A 17,908-nucleotide genomic window follows, 5' to 3' on the forward strand; every position below is an offset into this window, starting at 1 on the left:
GACGAAGACAAAACGGGGAAACGTGGCGGGACGGACCAAAGGCGTCCTGCGTCATTTCTCGTTCCATTACTACCTACATACACACTACTACTCTAGTTACATAACTAGTACTCCGGCAAAGGATATCGTCGCGGAGGGGAATAAGGACGATAATAAAATGGCTCTCGCAATGCCATCCGCTGATTCATGAACCTCGCTTCCTCCAACTTCTCCGCCAACATCTTCGCATGAAAGTCCACCAGCTTCTCCCGCCGCTCCAGTCGAGCCTCCCTGTCATTCAGAATCTTAGTGCGGATGTCATTGTGCATCCGCACCTGCTCCTCATCTAAAGGAGATTGGGCCCCAGGGGAATCGAGAGGTCCCGGGTTAGCTTCGGCTTCGTGGATAATAGTGGGACGGCCTCGGGTTCCTGGCACGGTAATTTCCCGGGGTGGTTGGCCTGTTGCTGCTCTCCATTCGGCATTGTTATCGCTCGTGTGTCTGGTGGTGGACACCACCTCTTCCATGCTGCAGTCTGTGTTGCCTGCTGGAGATCGTCCTCGGTTGGGGTTGCTGTCATCGCCGTCTTTATTAGGAGAACTACTGTTCGGCCACTTCCGACAATGGATGCGATACACTGGATGCCGGCGGTTCAGCTTCTGAGACGAGTGTCGGCGCCAAAGACTCCCACGCCATGGTTGGGGTTTTTGGGGGGTTTTGTTTTCTAATTCCTCGTCCTCTTCGCTATCCAGATCGCTCTCGTCACTTAGATCCTCTGTTACGGAGCTCCAGTCGTCCTCGTCGTCACCGCCAGATAGAATTGACTCGTCTTCAGTCTCGCTGGACTCAGCAGGCCATTTGACCCGCTCAGTCAAGTTGGGGGTCCCGGCTGTACGGTCATCCTCGCTGTCTACGGGGGGTTTGGATTTTCCAGGGAGATCATGAGGGGGTTGTACAGAGCCGGGATGACCATTGACTGGCTGGGGTTCAGACCCACTGCGAGCACGTGAATGTTGTGTTTCAGGCGCTGGGCCAGCACCAGGCCGAACAAATGGTGGACGACCACGTGCTTCCATTCGTCTGGGATAGAACCCATTGTGATTTGGGGGAACAGTTTGAGCACCCGCGTTTGGCATCCCACGCCCTGAGCCAAGATTGGAATGAGCCTGGGGGACATTGTACGGTTGCTGGACCGCCGGAGCCTGTGACCATGGCCTTTCCATGGGCTGCCCTCTGCCAGCATTGTGTCCTTCGGCGGGACGGGGATGGGGGAAAGGGTTCGGGTCAGGGGGCGCTTGGGGACGAGGGTAGGGCGGCGGCGACTCATCCCGTTGCGGTATGTGAATCTTCATTGCAGGAGGCTGCTGACGGGTATTGCCTGGTTTCACCCACTGGACCTTGTTCTTCAGATCGTTGATCTTGTTGATCGGACGAGGTTCCTTTTCGGCTGTGGGAGGAACGGGCTTTTCTAGATTTCTCTCTTTGGTCTCCTCTGGAGTCTCGATCTTGACAGACTTCTGAGACGCATTCAGGTTGGCAGCGGGCTTGGGCAGTCCCATGATCACAACGTCCATGGAGACTGTTTCAAGCTCGCCACGGCGTGCGTTCTTGCCTTTGGGTTTCTCTTCTGTCTTCGCATAGACACATTCCCAACCTAAGTGAGAGTCAAGCCGTGCTCGTTGTTCAATCAACTGGTCGACGAGGGTACGCTTGGCTTTCGTGAGGGTTTCGTATTGCCCAGCAATAGGAAGCTTCTTCGACCGGGTCTGGACCATCTTTGACAGCTCATTCTGGCCCTGTGACATCTTGGTCCGTTCGATGCGACCCCATGTCGATTTCTGACCGGGAGCCGCGTCCGCTTTGAAGAAGGTGTATCCCTCGTACAGTGGCGTGGGAGCGTTCACGTCGTGGGCATGGACGTGGGATGCAGCAGGTGCCTTTACATGTTGGCCGTTGCTTGGACGGCCACCCACGTTGAGCTGACCCAGCTGGGCAGCCAGTTGTGTAGGGTTCATGAGGCCGGGAGTCGAGTGGTGGATGATGCGAGGAGCCTCGCCAGGCCGAAGATGAGCCGGAGGCACATGCGGCCTCGCATTCTGATTGATAGCGACCATGGCCGCCGGTAAAGATTAACAAAAAAGATTACCGTAGACAGAAAAAAAAACAGCAAGAGGGGTAATGAGAAAAGAGAAAATGAAGAAGAAGAAAAGGAACTAAAGAGGAATAGTCAACTGCCCAGCGCAAAGCGAGGTCTTTTTTTTTTTTTATTGCCGCACCATGAGGAAAAATGTCGCGCACGAGGACGACGGGGCCTTCAAATATCTTCTTGAAGGGGGGTCACTCGGCATTTGGTGCATTTGGAAAACTTCTCAGCAATCATCAGCAACGATGTTTCAGGAATCCATTAATCCCTGTAATCCTTTACTGAATCCAACGTGATTCGTACATCAGGACAAAGCAATAAGCACAATATCTAAAGGCGCCTACCATCACCCACGAAAGGGAAAAATCGCAGTGGCAAATGTGACCGTGTGCCTAAACACATACAAACAAATAAGAGCGCAGAAAACTACTCATAGTCATAGAATAGTAGTAGGGCTCTCCGGTAATTCGCCTCCCACGAGTCGAGGATATGCAAGATACCGCCGACCATCACAAGAAAAAATCCCCTTATGACCGGATCAGCAGTGATTTTGGTCGGCAAGTGCTGCAGGAAAACGCAATGTCGGTTCTCATTCTGCACAGGAGTGGCTATGCACCATGCAAGATGAACAGGCCTAAATTAAAAGAAATTGATTGATTGAGGGGAGATTCTATCCTCGTTGGGCAGAGGGAAAGTACGGAGCGAATGGTTGCAGCTGGAAATACGGAGTACGGAAGGACTCGGATTCCTTTTTCTTTTTTCCTTCCTTTATGGAGTACATTTTTCATGAAAATGAGGTGAGAGATTAAGTGAGATAAAAAGGAGAACTCTGTGGAGGGACGAACTACCAATCGCCAGCACGTGTCGTCAGCTGACCTGACTCAGTGCTATAAATATGCCAAGTATACAAAGCCACACAAAGCCATTATGCACATAAGAAGTACTTTTGTCTGCAGACCGATGAGAGGTGCAAGCGATGCGCCCAAAGAGGCGATGGCCCAACAAAGCAAAGATTCACCCGGAATAGGATGTTTAGATTGTTAATGATCTCGAAGAAAGATCGCTTCGTATTTTGTACCTTTGTACCATGTACTATACTGCACGTTTCTATCTCAAGTTTCATCTCCAGCTGAAGAATTTGTCCCAGGTAGCGAAGTGCACTGGAATCACTCTCATTGGACAATGCCATACCAGCCCTGTACCATGTCATCACAGTTAAACTCTCCAATTCCATCATAACATGCAAGATCTTCCAAACACGACTGAGCAGACTCACACAAACCTTGTCCAGCATGCAGCAGATGCAGCCCTGCCAACGAGGATCCGATGCTGTCATCGATCCAATAAACAAAGCAAAGCCCGAAACGGGGCATTGTTTTGACGCCGTCGATAGCCCTAAGAGACATTGTTTTGTCTCGCTGCTGAAGGGATAAAGGAGTTTGTTCTTTTCGGTGGCTTCTAAGCACTGAAAGAAGTGGCTATTTTAAAGGGATTTGGATCTCGAGGTTTCATTGTTTGTTACGCGGTAGTTTGTTGTTTTGATGGATTAGGACGGATAGATATGGTGTCGTCAACGGTACATATAAATCATGGCGTTTACCATTTTTATGTCCATCGGAATAACGCTTTCATAGCATCCTCTAGTTACTACTCCTAAAACATACTTACTTACGCAACATGGCGCACCCCCTGGACTATTGGAGGCAGCAACTACCAACCTGGACTAACCGCCTACAAACAAACATCCACGACCTCGTGCAACCAGGAACTGCCAGAGCAACACAATATCCCCATCTCCACGAAGCATTCGCAGGTCGACTTGACGAGGCCTGGATCGCGAGACATGGCGAACAAGTCTCGCTGTGCGACGAACATTACACACTTGATAACGGTAATGCGGCCAGGGCTGACGCAGATGAGTTCCAGGCATATGTGAATCATGGGAATGAGCTCCCATACGAGAACGCGGAATACCGGCTCCGGAATATGTGTCGCGTGCTGAAGGGGCGTATGACTCCTTATGCGAATATCGGTGGTGGCAGTTAGTACCATTCCCTTTCTCTCTCTCTTTCTTTCTTCTATTGTTGTAAAAGTAACTAATGATGACATATAGCCTACGGCACTGTCTTTCTTGCTCGAGAGCCCGATAAAGAGAACCATACGAAATACAAGCACTACGCAATCAAAGTTGAAACACACTGGAACATGGCAAATCGAGTGGTCTTCAACTGTAAACCTACTATGACCGTTCTCGACGAGCTCACACGCCAAGGATGCCACTACATCCCCCACGAGGCGCTTCTTTTGATGCTAGTGTATAATAATGACAGGTTCCCAAAGATTGACTCGGTCTACGTCGATGATGAGGCACACTCAATTGTCATGGAAGCGTGTATAGATCCTGATCTTCTCAGAATAGACCCTAAGGAATTACAAACAAACGACCCAGAGCTAAGGCGTATCATTGCTTTCACGGGCATGTACCTCACACACAAAAAGAAGCCTATTCTTAACGAGGAAGAAGTGTGTAAGGTTTCGTCGCAGATTTTCGAGGGTTTTGCTTATCTTCGGCATATGAATATTTCCTACGGCGACCTGTCCAAGGCTAACTTTATTGTCGATGAGTCTCTCAATGTGAGTCAACCCCTCCCAAAAACGAACCAGGAACTAACGCAAACCGCCAGACAAAACTAATCGACCTAGGAATGACCACCTTCGGCTTCACCGACTCCGACTTCCAAGCAAACTCTTGGGCCCACGTAATCGGCCAAGAAAACATCCTCACCCCAGAGATCGCCCTCGAACTCTCAAAACCGGACTTAGAACTCCAAGACCGACACCAAATCCAAGTAGACATCCACATCCCCCATGACACCCGCATCGCTCATCTCTGGCGAATCGGCGCCCTCACCTACGAAATGCTACATGGCTATGCACCCTGGGAGTCGCCCAACTGGGAACCCGCGTTGGGCAAGGTGGATGAGTCTAGGCCCACTGATACGCACTGGAAGGAGGTTTATAAGCGGCGAGATCGGATTATTAATGAGGAGTTGCCGGTTCGGGAGGACTTGTCACAGGATTGTGTGGATATGTTGAGGATGATGTTGCATAAGCAGCCGACGGAGAGGGCGACACTGGAGGAATTGTGTTCGGTGCCTTGGTTTGGGCAGTGGGCTTATCAGGATGATATGGTGTGGGTACGGCCAGATTCTGAGCCATATAACCAAAAGAGAAGGGATGAGAGTCTTCCTTGTTGGAGGAGGACGTTTTGATAGTAAGGCAAGTTTTGATATTCGTTAAAGAATCAGTGCTGACAAAACGTTGTCGTTAATCGATGTCTCTATAGCTGCTGTATAAAAGAAGTGGTTGTTGCCATATGGCGTTGCAACTGTAGAATTGATCCCAAACGCCTGTCTTTGTCAATCATTCAATCGACTCCAGAACTCCGTTGGCAATAAGCAATGCACAAGAAAAACGTAAAATAGACGAGAGGATAAACGACTCAAAACAAAAGAGCATGCTGTATGCTCATTTTCGAAGGCTATCAAGCCGTGCCTGCAAGTCATCATCGCTTGTAGTTCCACCGCCACTACCGCCGCCGCCGCCGCCGCCGGCACCAGCACCAACAGGCTGCGCGACTCTGGATTCGCTAACGGTAGCCTTTTGTATGTCCGAAGGAGTCTCTCCCAACTGTGTTAAGCATGTCAGCACTCTGTAACTCAGTGGCGAGTCAAAAGTCGATACGTACCGACTGGTTAAGATCCACTCCAATCTCATCCAGAACCTCCTTAACAATGTCTTCGCCTTCTTCCTCGTCTGCTTCCATACCCGTTGCCTCGTCAATCGCATCATCCATCATATCTTGGCGTTGATCCATAACATCATTCTCTCGTTCAAACTCCATAGCAATCCGTTGCAAGGCGGGGAGGTTCATTTGTCGGTTCATGCTGCCCAGAAGCATCGTCGCACCTTTCATGGACTGCATCATCTGCTCGTTGCTGCGGACAGTCTGCGGTTTCTGTAAGTTACTGACACACGAGTCGGGTCGGATCATTGTACCTGAATACGGAGAGAGATGGCCTGTAATTGCGTTCGCATTTGATAGAACTTCTGGATATACCTGATCGCAAAGAAAACGACAGTCAGCTAGATGGAAGAGACGGAAAGCAGCATCTCATACCTTCTTGACCGCACCAGGTCCTTGGCCTGGATCTTGCACGCTCCGATCTGACCATTTTTTGCGCTCTTCTTTATGTCTTGTACGAGTTTCTTCTCCTGGTTCTCTAGCTTGATGCGCTCCCGATCGAGTTCTCGCTGCGTCCTATCGAGGGCCCTCTGGTGCTTGCGTAGACGCTCCGCCGGCGTCATACGTTTGCCGAACGCCCACTCAACAATCTACCACATTGTAAGCAGACATACACCATCGAATTAAAGTTGATGCGATTACTCACATTCATGTTAGCCAGACAAAGTAATGCGACAGTATGATAAAGGAAAGACCTGCAGTGACATCAAGCGCCTGCGTACTCTGTAAACCAACGGGCAGTATCACCCTTTTCCGAAAGCCGATACTCACCGCCTTTTGAGTCACATGCACCAAACACCAAGCCCCTTCGAGCCTAGCGTATGCTGTCACACTCGCCCAAATGATCACTAATCATTGCCTCTCTCCCTCCCAAAAAAATAATATACCAACGAAAACAACCCCCAATCAGATCTAACAATTTGCACGCTGATGCAAAACACGCCTTTACAGCTATGAGTCAAGGGTATTTCCCCGGTGGCAGCGGTTCTTCCGCCGGCGAAGGATCGTCCAGGCATGCCGGCGAGGAGGAGCGTTTCGACAGGCCTTTCCATCCGAGACCGCCGCCTTCGTACATGACCGTCGGAAATGGTTCGACTTCGGAGAGTGCGAGTGCGCTGATGGCCTCGTTGAACAATGACTCGGGATATGGTGGGAGCATCTCCGGTGGGAGTGTGGCAGATGGTGATGGAGGGGCTGCATGGCACGGTCTGATGGAAGATAGACCGACGTACCCTGGAGAATGGAACCAAGCTGGTTTGTTGCCCGTCGAGCTCTTTTGCGATTAGCTGTACGGAGGCGAGGTTGCTGACATACTCAGGTGACAATGAGAGACAGGTTGTCGCAAGCCATGTTCACCAGCTTCTCTAGTATGTTGCGCCGGATCCCCGAGATCTATGCGGATTAGATATTAATGGCATATACAGCAACCAGAACCGGACCAAGCTCGGCCGTGCTATCTCCCGGACCATCGAGACGTTGAAGGAACTCCAAGACATGAACCGACAATGGCCTGCCCACTACCCGTCCGTCCAGACTACCCCCGGATCCCCCTCGCTACAGCACAGCCAAACATTCCTTGAGGGCACCCCCGCGGATCCGGTTCCAGGACAACTCAGACGCGCGACTACGATGCCGGCTGGTGGTGAGGCAGAGTCGAGTGCAGCTCCGGAGAGCCGACCTGCGCCTGAGCCGCGCTTGATGAGTCCGCAGATGGCGCAGGAGTTTTCGATTTTGAAGCTGGATCTGAAGTTGGGCGCTCTTTCGCAAGCTGAGCTAGTGCATTCGTTGGAGAAATCTTCAATTGCATCACTTCTTGACGGAAAAGTTGGCCAGAGCATCAAGCATCTTCTCTCACTGCGGGACAGAATCGAGGACACATCAAGTAAGGTGTTGATTACTGGAGACTTGAACGCGGGAAAGTCGACTTTCTGTAACGCTTTGCTGCGCCGGAAGGTCTTGCCGGAGGACCAGCAGCCTTGTACCAGCCTCTTCTGCGAGGTTCTTGATGCTCGGGAGAACAGCGGAATGGAAGAGGTGCATGGAGTGCACAAGGATGTGCCGTATAACCGCAATGATGAAAGGACATACGACGTCTACCCCTTGTGCGAGTTGGAGAACATCGTGATTGACAACGACAAGTACATGCAATGTAAGGTGTATGTCAAGGATGTGCGGACTATCGACGAATCCTTGTTGAACAACGGTGTTGTCGATATTGCCCTGATCGATGCGCCGGGTTTGAATTCGGATTCCCTCAAGACGACAGCAGTCTTTGCCCGACAGGAAGAGATCGATGTTGTTGTCTTTGTCGTCTCAGCTGCGAACCATTTCACTCTTTCAGCAAAGGAATTCATTATGAACGCAGCCCACGAAAAAGCTTACATGTTCATGGTCGTCAATGGCTTCGATCAAATCCGTGATAAGCAGCGTTGCGAGCGGATGATTCTGGACCAGATCAATAAACTTAGTCCGCGGACCCACAAGGAAGCCGCGGAATTGGTTCACTTCGTGTCGAGCAATGCCATTCCCGTTGCACCGCCGCCGCCGGTTGAGCAGCCTGGTGGTGGTGGCAGCGGCGGCGGTGGGGGCTTCGATGATCCTCATGACGATGACGACGATGACGACAATGACAAGGGCAAAGGAAAGGGTAAAGATAAGGGCAAAGACAAGGAAAAAATTCAGGACTTTGAAAACCTGGAATCCTCTCTGCGTCGCTTTGTTCTGGAGAAGCGTTCTCGGTCCAAGCTTGCGCCTGCCAGGACTTACCTTCTCAACCTACTTGGAGACCTGAACTCGTTGGCTTCCGTCAACCGTGATGTTGCCCAGGCAGAGCTCAAGCGCGTTACAGACGAGTTGGCAGAGCTTATTCCCGCCTATGAAAATGGCAAAAAGCGGAAGCTGGACATTGCGGACCAAGTAGAGAAATGCATCGAGGGATCCTGCGAGGATGTCTACAATCATACCCGGTCTACGCTGACGAACACTATCGCTCGCGTGTCTGAAGCAGATCTTGGTGTTGAGTATCCTGGTCTCTTCTCTGCGTTCCAGTACGCAGAGGACCTGAAACTCGCCATGTTGGAACAGATTTCCGGCTCAGTTACGGAGTGCGAGGACTTTGCCCGTGGAAAGACTGTGCAAGGTGTCGGCTTCATCCAGAACATCGGTCTCTTGCACGTTGGGGAGGACAAGTTCGCTCCTCTCAACTTCCGCGCTGACATGATGTTCCGTCGTAGCCGCCGTCACACGTTCGCCAGGCAAGTCGACACGGAAGTCGAATTGTTGGATTTCTTCGATATCGCGAGTCTCTGGGAGAGACAGGAGAAGATGGCCGGAACAGGCATGGCCATGACCGCTATCACTGTTCTCACCGGCCGTGCTTTCAGCGGTTTCAGCTGGGTTGACAGCGTGTTCAGTGCTGTCAAGTTCCTTGGACCTCAGAACGCTCGACGTCTGTTCGTTCCTACTCTTGTTGCAGCCGGTAAGTTAAACCATGCATATGTCAAGGATCGTGTACTAATTAGATTTCTAGCCGCGCTGACTGCTGCATACGTCCTTTCTTCGATCCCGACCACTCTCCCCCCTCGTCTCTCGCGCAAGCTTGCCGCCAGTCTTCACGAAATGGACTATGTCCACTCTAACGCCAACCGCATCTCAACGGAAGTCCGCCGCATCCTCCGCATTCCATCCGGCAACCTGCAAACCAGCCTTGCACAGGACGTTGAAGACCTGGGCAAGCGCAAGAGCGAAGTCAGCAAGACCAAGCAGGAGAGCGACGTTGCCAATAAGTACTTCTCAAACCTCTTCCGCGACAGCGGCGAGAACAGGAGATTAGTGGAGGACATTGATCTTGACGCCCCGTTGCCTGGTGGGTTGGCGGTTGCTCATGATTGAAGCCCTTACTTTTCTGCTTCACCTTTTTTGTACAGACATAACGAATATGCATGAAAATCCCTTCTTCTACGTTGTTTGACGATTCTTCGTTTGAGTTTTTCTCTTTTTTTGTTGATATGTCATTTTATTCTGTCAGCACGACCTTTTTTTATCAGATATTCCCCCCTCGTTTCTAACTGTTTACTCGATGTTATTCTCGAAAATCCATTAAAGAAACAAAAAATGTGGTAAACTACCCTTTCGATCTTATTTATATGCATCGGCACTTTTGATGACTTGACCAATACCTTAAAACCAAAATATAAACATCTCACACTCTACTGTCTTCGTTGTGTATAGGAATGGCCCATTATTCTATAATTACGGCCGGGAAAGGTGCATCATGCACACACAACGTACAACATCAGATATTGTATTCACAAATTACCCAAATAGTATCGAAATGAAGTTTTCCTGAGTCCGTATCTCAAGATAGGGCTGTGCAGCACGTGAGATCGGCCCCCTACAAAACCGCCCGCATAACCTTCAGATTCTATTTCTGTCGTTAAAAAAATCCTCCAAAGAAGCTTAACAGGCTGTCATGAACTTACCGTGAGCCTGTCATGTGTAGAGTATGGCGTCGATCTGGCTGCCAAGTTGGGGCGGGATCATGCCCTAAGCCACCATGTGCTATGGCGACGATAGAAAAGAATACTTATCACAAGCAAAGTACCAATTTAAACTATCTCTTCTTTCTAATCTAATTAATTGATTCCGCTTCTTAGTCCCAAACAACCTCTCTCCTAGTAACCATGTTCACCCTACGGGATGCAATCTTCCTCATCGAGTTGGCATTCTACTGTCCCATTCCGCCTGTCGTCATCTTCATTCTCCTAATACATGGCGGCAAGAAGCCATACACATGGCGCCCTATTCTCATACCTCTCTTTATTCTCTCCGGGCTGCGAATCACCAGTGCATCACTAGGTCTAGCAGCCATAAATCCCGACAAGTCTAATCTCCTCCCCACAGCGACACTACTGGACACGATAGGACTAGCACCAGTCCTGTTCCTACTTATTGGGATCCTAGTTCGAGCGTGAGTTTCTCAAAAACACCCCGCATAAAAGGCGCTAACACAACCAGCAACGCCCCGCTCCGCAAAGGCCTCTCCATTTGGATATTCCTCCCCTTCCAACTGAGCATCATAGCCGCAACAATAATGACAGCCTATGGTGGCCGCGGCCTCTACACAACCGACCAGCATCAAACCAAGGACCTAACCTTAATGCGCGCCGGCATCTGCATCTCCATCGCCATCTTCGCCATCACGGTCCTCCTATCCGTAATCACACTATTCAAAGTACAAGGCGGATACGGCAACGAGCGTGCAGCTGCTGTATGTGCTGTCCTGTCGATCCCGTTTATGAGCGTGAGGTTGGCTTTTTCGGCGGGAAGTTTGTTTTCGGGGGATGGGAGCGTGCTAGATCCGATGGCGGAGGATGACACGGGGGTTTGGTTGCATTTGTTTATGGTTATTGTTATGGAGTATGCTGTTGTGCTTTCAGCGACGGCGGTGGCGTTGGGTTCGAGGAGGGTGGTGCTTGTGGAGAAGAAGGATGATGGGCTTGAGAAGGAGATTGAGGTTCAGACTTGGATTTGATTCGGATGGGACGGTAGTCTTATTCTTGGCTTTTAGCTGTTTGGTTTTATTTGATGTATGCTGAATTTAGCGAGTTATGCAATTAACTATTATGATTGTGGTTCTGAGACTACTCAACGCCAAGTCAAAGCTAAGATATATAAGCATTATTCCTGATCGGATTGCTACCGTTAGCAAAAACATACTACTGGTAAAGTCTTGCGTATCTGGTATCTTGATCGTATTAGATTCCATCACAGATAAAGATATCTTTAAGCCATACTTGCGACATTATGAAACTCTCGAATAAATCACTTTCTGAATGTATTCAGACAATCCAACGGTTACACTGTACCCCTAATCCTCGATTTAGTTGTACCACTGTCCTTAAAATGCCCCCAGCACATCCCAAAGTTTCATTGCCATGTGGCCTGGTACCACCCCCAAGACTACTCGGCAAGGCTTGGCCTATGAGCTAATTTGGATGCTTCATACTAGAGTGCCGGAAATAGCTCAATGGCAATGGCACTGTGACTATGCCTCCTTTAGGATGCTTTGCGACGGTGATAGCTTCATGGGGGTCGAAATGGGAGGAGATAAAATGATGGTCCTGCCCCGGTTGCTACTATCATTGCCTATTCTCAACAATATTACAAGTTCATTCTCGGATTTTTTTAATCCACAACCACAAAATGCAGAGCCCACGGATATATATGGATATGTAGGTTCAACGTATGGTCTCAACATGAGCCCACTATGCTGAAGACGCTTGCGCTCGTGCTCAAGTCCAATATAGGCATCATCAGACCGGATCCCACGGTCAACAAGGGCTGCATGTCTCGTCAGGTGTGTACCACGAGGGGATGATAAGGTATTGTGGTAAGTATACACCAAGTTGATAGCAAAGCAATGCAGGCCTGAGTCGGCACAATGTGCATAAAAATGCCCTCGAGGAACTCGGCTACAGAAACTGCATCCACCCCGCCAAACCCCTCTGTCAATTCTCGAACCTCCACCTCAGCGTCAAAATCGTCAACACCAAAATCACCGCTCTCCAACGACAAAAGATCAGTCGCCTACTCCAAGGCCACGGAGCCATCTTTGAAACTAGATCGTTCCTACAGAGCGCACGTCGGCAGCTCTTTGGCTAAGATCATGGCGCGGGTTTGGACGCGTTCTGATCATCCCCGGTGGATCGGGTACTGGGTGTCTGGCGTTATTTCGGCGAATGATATGTGCCGCAGGTGGATGCAGTTGGTGGTTTGGGCTGGCCCCTGAGCTGTCGGAGGCTTTGTACCATGCGCATACTAATTGGGTCAATTCTGTCGTGCCGCAGGAGGCAGCGGCCTAATCTGTCTCTATATAGCAATGGGGCGGGGCATTTAAGGTATTATAAGCGCGTGGCTATGGCGCCTGGGATTGCCTTGTGGTCAATTGTTTCGGCTTTATCTTTTTTTGGTGGTGTTGCTGTGATTTGTTTGTTTCTGTTTGGGTTGGCGTTTCGGGTATACCACTTTGTTGATTTAGTTTTCGCCTTGTATTCTGTTCAGCTTGTACCACAATTACTCCATGTCGATGTTAACTGAAATTGTCCACTCCGAGTGATCTGCAGCGGCTCAATTCTTTGTTGTGATGGTGCTAAGATTGGGGCCCAAAATACGCCTATCTGCGCCGCAAAGTCATAACCCCCACCGAACAACACACCACCACTGATCAAATTGAATATCCATCTGGTCTCAAGTAGTAACTAGAAGCCCAAGCTTTCCAATAAAAAAGCCAAGTCTGGATAAGCGATGCCCAGCCTCACCGGGGAGATTCCGGCCAATGTATACCGGCATACACAGCCTCTCGCAGAAGTCTGCCTTATGGATAGCCCGAATCCTTCGCGCGGATTGCCCAAAAGCCTTCCTAAAATGGACATATCTGGACACGACGAGGCTCATTGGTGATCCTTGGGGTGTCAATCATTGAATATATATCAAGTGGCTGCTCGGCCTCGTGTTCTGTCCATTTCAATCTGCTTTCATATCTATTATACTAGCAAGCAAAATGGCCGACTCTCTTTCGGCGGCTACCTGTGCCATTTATGTTATTCTTGCCTTTCCCATTTTATACCTACTGTTCAAACATGGCCGGAATGGCTTCTTAGGATGGCTGTATCTCTTCGTCTTCTGCGGCCTGCGGATTATCAGTGGTGGTTTGGGTGTTAAGAAATCCGACGGAGCTGCGGCCAGTATCATCTCAAACATCGGCCTGTCTCCTCTTCTACTCGCAACAGCTGGTATCCTGCATGAAGCGTTCGTCACCCACTACCCCTCGCCTCTTTAATGTTAACGCACCTAACAAAGAACAGCCGCGCCTATCGCATCTTCGGCATCAACAAGAAACTCGAATGGGCCCAAGCCCTCTTCTTCCACATCCTAGTTGGCGCCGGCGTCGCCCTAGCAGCCGCCGGATCCGCAAAACTGCAAGACCACGAGCAATCCACCGACAAGGCCGAGAAGATGATTAAAGTCGGTATTGTCATTCTGGCTATTTGCTGGGGGGTGCTTGTTGGCTGGACGGGGTTGTCGTTTAGGGCTCCCAGGGGGGATGGGCCCGTTGTGCGTGATGGGACAATGGTATGTTCTCGTTCCCTTTTCTTTTCTCGTTGAGGGGCGTGTGTTGATATTGTGGGGATAGATGCTCGGATCCATCGCCTTCTGCCTCGTCCTAATCGGCGTCCGCGTTTTCTACAGTCTCGTCGCGATCTGCACGCAGGCGGCGTATCTTAACCCAAGTACCGGTACGCTTGTCATCCGCGTGGTATTGGGTTTCTTGCCGGAGTTGCTTGCGACGCTTGTTTATATCTGCGCCGGTATTCAAACTAGGGGCGTGGCGAAGCTGGTTAGTCATGGTGTTGCGGGATATAAGCCTCCTGCGCCTTATGTTTGATGATTGATGATGGATGAGGTTTATGTAGTTTTTTTTTTTTTTATCTTGTTTGGGTTGTTGGATATGGGTGTTAGATTGGGATACCCCTGCTGTTCAAGTTTTATGTTAACTGTATATTTAGAGAAGGGCGGATTTCAGTAATATTCAACATCACTTAACCATCTATTCATCTAGATCGAAGCAAGGTCACCAACTCCTAGCAAAGAACAAAAACAAAAGACGCCATCCATGCAATAACCATCGAAACTGTCAAACCGCTAAAGCAATGAAAAGAAATATGCAGATCAATACTCTAGATCATCCGCGGACTTAGCAGCCTGCCTCGTCCTCCGGCCAGTACCCCATCCGACATCCTCCAACTCCCGTACCTCTCTAACAGCCAATCCCTGACCCGCTGGTTCCGTATCAACGAGCCTCCCGGCATGCTGCATGAACTTTTGTCTCATCGCTACGGCGTCGGGGTCTTCGTAATTCAGCTGTGTCATTGGGGGCTCCTCGTCCTCCTGGTCTTCAGGATTGCTGTCAGCGCCAAACTCGAAGCGTGTCCCGCTAAATAAGGAGGCGAAACTCTGCTCGCCGCGACTGTTTATTCGTGATGCTGCATTTTTGTCAGTAGCAATGCTTTCTGCGCCACTGCCGCAGCCGTCTTCGTTCAGGGTATCGATAGAGCTGGCGCGAGAGAAGGCTGAATGCTCAAAATTTCGTGCCGAATTGAGCGAGGGTGCTCTGCCAAGGAGTGGTTTGCGCCTTCTGGAGCGAGGTTGGTCGCTTTGGTCCCCTGAGTCAGTGACTGAACGTGAGCTTGCTGCTCGCGCTTGTTTGAACAGACCGTTGACGGCGAGGTCGAAGGCGGATGCAGTTGATTGATCCGTTTCTTGGCGTTTTAGCAAAGAAGAGCTGGTAGTGGGCCGAGATTGGTCTTTCTGGGGCGATGGAGACTTTGAATGTGGGATTGATTCCGATACTCTTTTCTGTGGGAATTGTTGATTTTCTTGAAGAGAATTCTGAGTAGTCTCATCGCTGGGATGCTTGCGTTTCTCAGTAATACTTTTGGATCGTGATATGTCTGGGGTATTTTCCTTGACCGCCGTAATCTCGCTACTTGAGCGTTGTCTCTCGTTGATGACGCGGGTTGGAGCCCCTTGACTTGTGCTGTTGCTACAAGAGAGATTTTGTCGTCTCCCTGCGTCCTTATCGCTTTGCGACAAGAGCCCCCTGATAATGTAGGTTTCGAATGGCTTTTTCTCGCCCGCTTGGATAGAATCCCAAAGCCAGTCTCCAGAGACGGCTTGGACGCCCCATTCTGAAGCATGCCGTAGCTTGTCCTGATTTACAGAACATGGGTCCTTACAAATTAGAACGGAAGCACTTTGTGTCATATACTCATTATACGATGCACCTAGAGACTCAGCTTATGAACAAATGGACAGAGGGTATTCACTCACCAATTAAGTTTACCAGTTTGGATAGATGCAGGAGATCAATGCGCATAAATCCCGTAGAGCAGATTTTTAGTCCTTGGAAACCTAGGATACGGTTAGAATGTACATAATGGAGACTGAATGGATACTGACCTGGTATAGGAAATACAGGGATCGGTGTATTTGCCACATGAGATTCTGGCGAAACAAATGTCTTCGCATCAAGGCATCTCTCCAGCCACATATCCGTCACAACTTCACACTCAAAGGCCATGTCGTCTGTGCTGGGAATCTGGGACCGCGGAGTTTTATGAGATACAACGAGGTAAAGCCCATGTCCAGTTTTTGGAATATTGGGGTGAGAGAAGTCACCTAACGACCCAACTATCTGAGCACCATTGAATGTCAGATGCTGGCGCAGCACACTTGTCTATATAAGTCAGCATAAGTTTACTCCCTTAAGTCGGTGATACAACTATACGGACCTGCTTCGATGAAAACCCAAAGATAAAGAAGAAGCAGTCATGCAAAAATCCTTTATGACCGTTGGCCGCAGGCTCTGGGGCCTGCTTGTGAGGCACGGGTTGCGCTTCTGTCGTGTCTGCAAAAGTAGTTGCACTGGCAAACGAATTCGCTTCTTGAAGTGCGGGTCTATTCTTCGCAGGTGCGGAGCCACAATTCGTTCGTTGACTTTTTTGAGACTTCTTGGGATCAGAACCTTCGAATACTGTGCCTACAATGTCACCCCAGATGTTCTCATTCTGATGCTCGAGTTTGGCGCTCGCCATTCTGCGCAGTTTCCTAGGCCGTGGATTTGACCCTGTCTCGGCACTTGATGTCTTTTCCTTGACTGCAGGTATTGATCGGTTCCAGGCACCGGCACCTTGTTGTTCTGCCGGTAAAAGTGGATGGTAAAGGGTTTCTTCGAGGACCATTCCGCGCTCTATACTGTCATTGAACCAGTTCATTGTCACGACCTTAATATTCCACTGCGTTGCGAACTTGTATTTCTGTCCTTCCGTGTTCCTGGAAACGAGATGAGTTACACTCTTTGTGAGATCCTTCCTGAATTCGGCTCCATGCGCAGTTGCAGTGTCTTCTAGGTAATTCCGGAGGGCCACTGCATAGTTGTCAGTCATATCGAGAAACAGACAAGAACCAAACGACTATAACCCACTATCTTCAAACCCCGTAATGCAAATAGACAGCCCTGAAAACGTTGGGAGTTTGTATTGCTCCTCCAGCGTGCGAAGGTCCGTGTCTCCTCCCTGCATCCATGACTCTCGTAAGGCTTGGATCCATTCCGGCTTTAGAACCTTCACGTCTGGGCGTTCCCGAGCAACGAACTTGTACTTGGGGGTATTCGTTTCACCGACTAGTAAATGCGTGACATCGGAGGTTAAATCGAACTTGTGGGTCGCTCCCATTTGACTCGCAATCGTGGCTAACTCAGTCTACATACAAAAGACTGTCAGCAAATATGGTAGTGTATAATGTTAGTGATATTAAGAGCTCAATGGCACTCACCCGTTGCTCTGGGAGCACAGAGGTTAAGCAGAGGACGACCCCAGCAAGAGGGTGTTCCTTGTCTGTATTTGCGTCAATAAACTCGATTCCTTCACGGATGCTTCGAGCAGATTACATACTTGAGATAGCTTTCTCTGCCATGCTTCATGTTTGCCAGCACTAGCGCCTATAATTCGTCCATAATGTGAAAGCCTATTTGATATGATATTCCGGCCGCCGCATTGGTTCCCGCGAGGCACGATACAGTACGCGGTCACATGATCTACACGCGGAAAAGGCGATAAGAGATTGATAACGAATCGTTTATCTGCTTTATACACGCACACTGACGCATTCGCCGCTTTGTAATTCGACTGGTGGACTCAATGTAAACTCAGATGAATATCTCGATCAGATCGCTGTACACCAAGCTCCCCAGGTATCATTCCTGCTGAATCAGGCTAGTTCAAGACTCCCGTCTTATCAGCAGTCACGTGTGATAGGGCGCGTTCGAGAGGTACGCGCCGCCAAACTTTTCCCCGATCAACCCTCTATGCTCAGCCTCGGCCGCCGTCCATTCCCCCTGACAAGCCGTTCTATGTATGTGG

At 49.7% G+C, this 17,908-nt stretch overlaps 8 protein-coding genes across 8 annotated transcripts; 5 read left to right on the forward strand and 3 right to left on the reverse strand.

Moving 5' to 3' along the window:
- Positions 1-104: 104 nt before the first annotated feature.
- Positions 105-2,093, reverse strand: EURHEDRAFT_379748 (uncharacterized protein; the record flags this gene model as incomplete). The annotated part of the gene is made up of 1 exon (XM_040779204.1): positions 105-2,093. One exon carries the CDS (start codon positions 2,091-2,093, stop codon positions 105-107), a length of 1,989 nt encoding a protein of 662 aa, XP_040636666.1.
- Positions 2,094-3,600: 1,507 nt separating this feature from the next.
- On the forward strand, positions 3,601-5,522 carry EURHEDRAFT_172971 (Protein kinase domain-containing protein). The gene is made up of 4 exons (XM_040777853.1): positions 3,601-3,698; positions 3,757-4,163; positions 4,236-4,756; positions 4,807-5,522. The coding sequence occupies exons 2-4, from the start codon at positions 3,800-3,802 to the stop codon at positions 5,392-5,394; spliced, it is 1,473 nt and encodes a 490-aa protein (XP_040636667.1). The 5' UTR covers positions 3,601-3,698; positions 3,757-3,799; the 3' UTR covers positions 5,395-5,522.
- A 128-nt stretch (positions 5,523-5,650) lies between these two features.
- EURHEDRAFT_379750 (ESCRT-III subunit protein DID4) lies at positions 5,651-6,579 on the reverse strand (the record flags this gene model as incomplete). Its single annotated transcript, XM_040779205.1, has 5 exons — positions 5,651-5,812; positions 5,871-6,131; positions 6,182-6,242; positions 6,303-6,517; positions 6,574-6,579. The coding sequence occupies 5 exons, from the start codon at positions 6,577-6,579 to the stop codon at positions 5,651-5,653; spliced, it is 705 nt and encodes a 234-aa protein (XP_040636668.1).
- A 301-nt stretch (positions 6,580-6,880) lies between these two features.
- EURHEDRAFT_517260 (mitofusin) lies at positions 6,881-9,818 on the forward strand (the record flags this gene model as incomplete). Its single annotated transcript, XM_040786549.1, has 4 exons — positions 6,881-7,181; positions 7,246-7,294; positions 7,352-9,405; positions 9,457-9,818. The coding sequence occupies 4 exons, from the start codon at positions 6,881-6,883 to the stop codon at positions 9,816-9,818; spliced, it is 2,766 nt and encodes a 921-aa protein (XP_040636669.1).
- Positions 9,819-10,583: 765 nt separating this feature from the next.
- EURHEDRAFT_505543 (uncharacterized protein) lies at positions 10,584-11,522 on the forward strand. The gene is made up of 2 exons (XM_040785839.1): positions 10,584-10,896; positions 10,944-11,522. Exons 1-2 carry the CDS (start codon positions 10,610-10,612, stop codon positions 11,458-11,460), a joined length of 804 nt encoding a protein of 267 aa, XP_040636670.1. The 5' UTR covers positions 10,584-10,609; the 3' UTR covers positions 11,461-11,522.
- A 673-nt stretch (positions 11,523-12,195) lies between these two features.
- EURHEDRAFT_517274 (uncharacterized protein) lies at positions 12,196-13,025 on the forward strand (the record flags this gene model as incomplete). Its single annotated transcript, XM_040786550.1, has 5 exons — positions 12,196-12,285; positions 12,342-12,553; positions 12,579-12,692; positions 12,776-12,900; positions 12,967-13,025. 5 exons carry the CDS (start codon positions 12,196-12,198, stop codon positions 13,023-13,025), a joined length of 600 nt encoding a protein of 199 aa, XP_040636671.1.
- A 463-nt stretch (positions 13,026-13,488) lies between these two features.
- Positions 13,489-14,373, forward strand: EURHEDRAFT_461230 (uncharacterized protein; the record flags this gene model as incomplete). The annotated part of the gene is made up of 3 exons (XM_040784705.1): positions 13,489-13,736; positions 13,793-14,060; positions 14,122-14,373. The coding sequence occupies 3 exons, from the start codon at positions 13,489-13,491 to the stop codon at positions 14,371-14,373; spliced, it is 768 nt and encodes a 255-aa protein (XP_040636672.1).
- Positions 14,374-14,657: 284 nt separating this feature from the next.
- On the reverse strand, positions 14,658-17,462 carry EURHEDRAFT_379755 (BRCT domain protein; the record flags this gene model as incomplete). Its single annotated transcript, XM_040779206.1, has 7 exons — positions 14,658-15,772; positions 15,819-15,899; positions 15,948-16,224; positions 16,280-16,914; positions 16,972-17,248; positions 17,322-17,383; positions 17,441-17,462. 7 exons carry the CDS (start codon positions 17,460-17,462, stop codon positions 14,658-14,660), a joined length of 2,469 nt encoding a protein of 822 aa, XP_040636673.1.
- Positions 17,463-17,908: the final 446 nt, after the last annotated feature.

Source organism: Aspergillus ruber (assembly GCF_000600275.1).
Source record: "Aspergillus ruber CBS 135680 unplaced genomic scaffold scaffold00024, whole genome shotgun sequence".
Classification (NCBI taxonomy): Eukaryota; Fungi; Ascomycota; class Eurotiomycetes; order Eurotiales; family Aspergillaceae; genus Aspergillus; species Aspergillus ruber.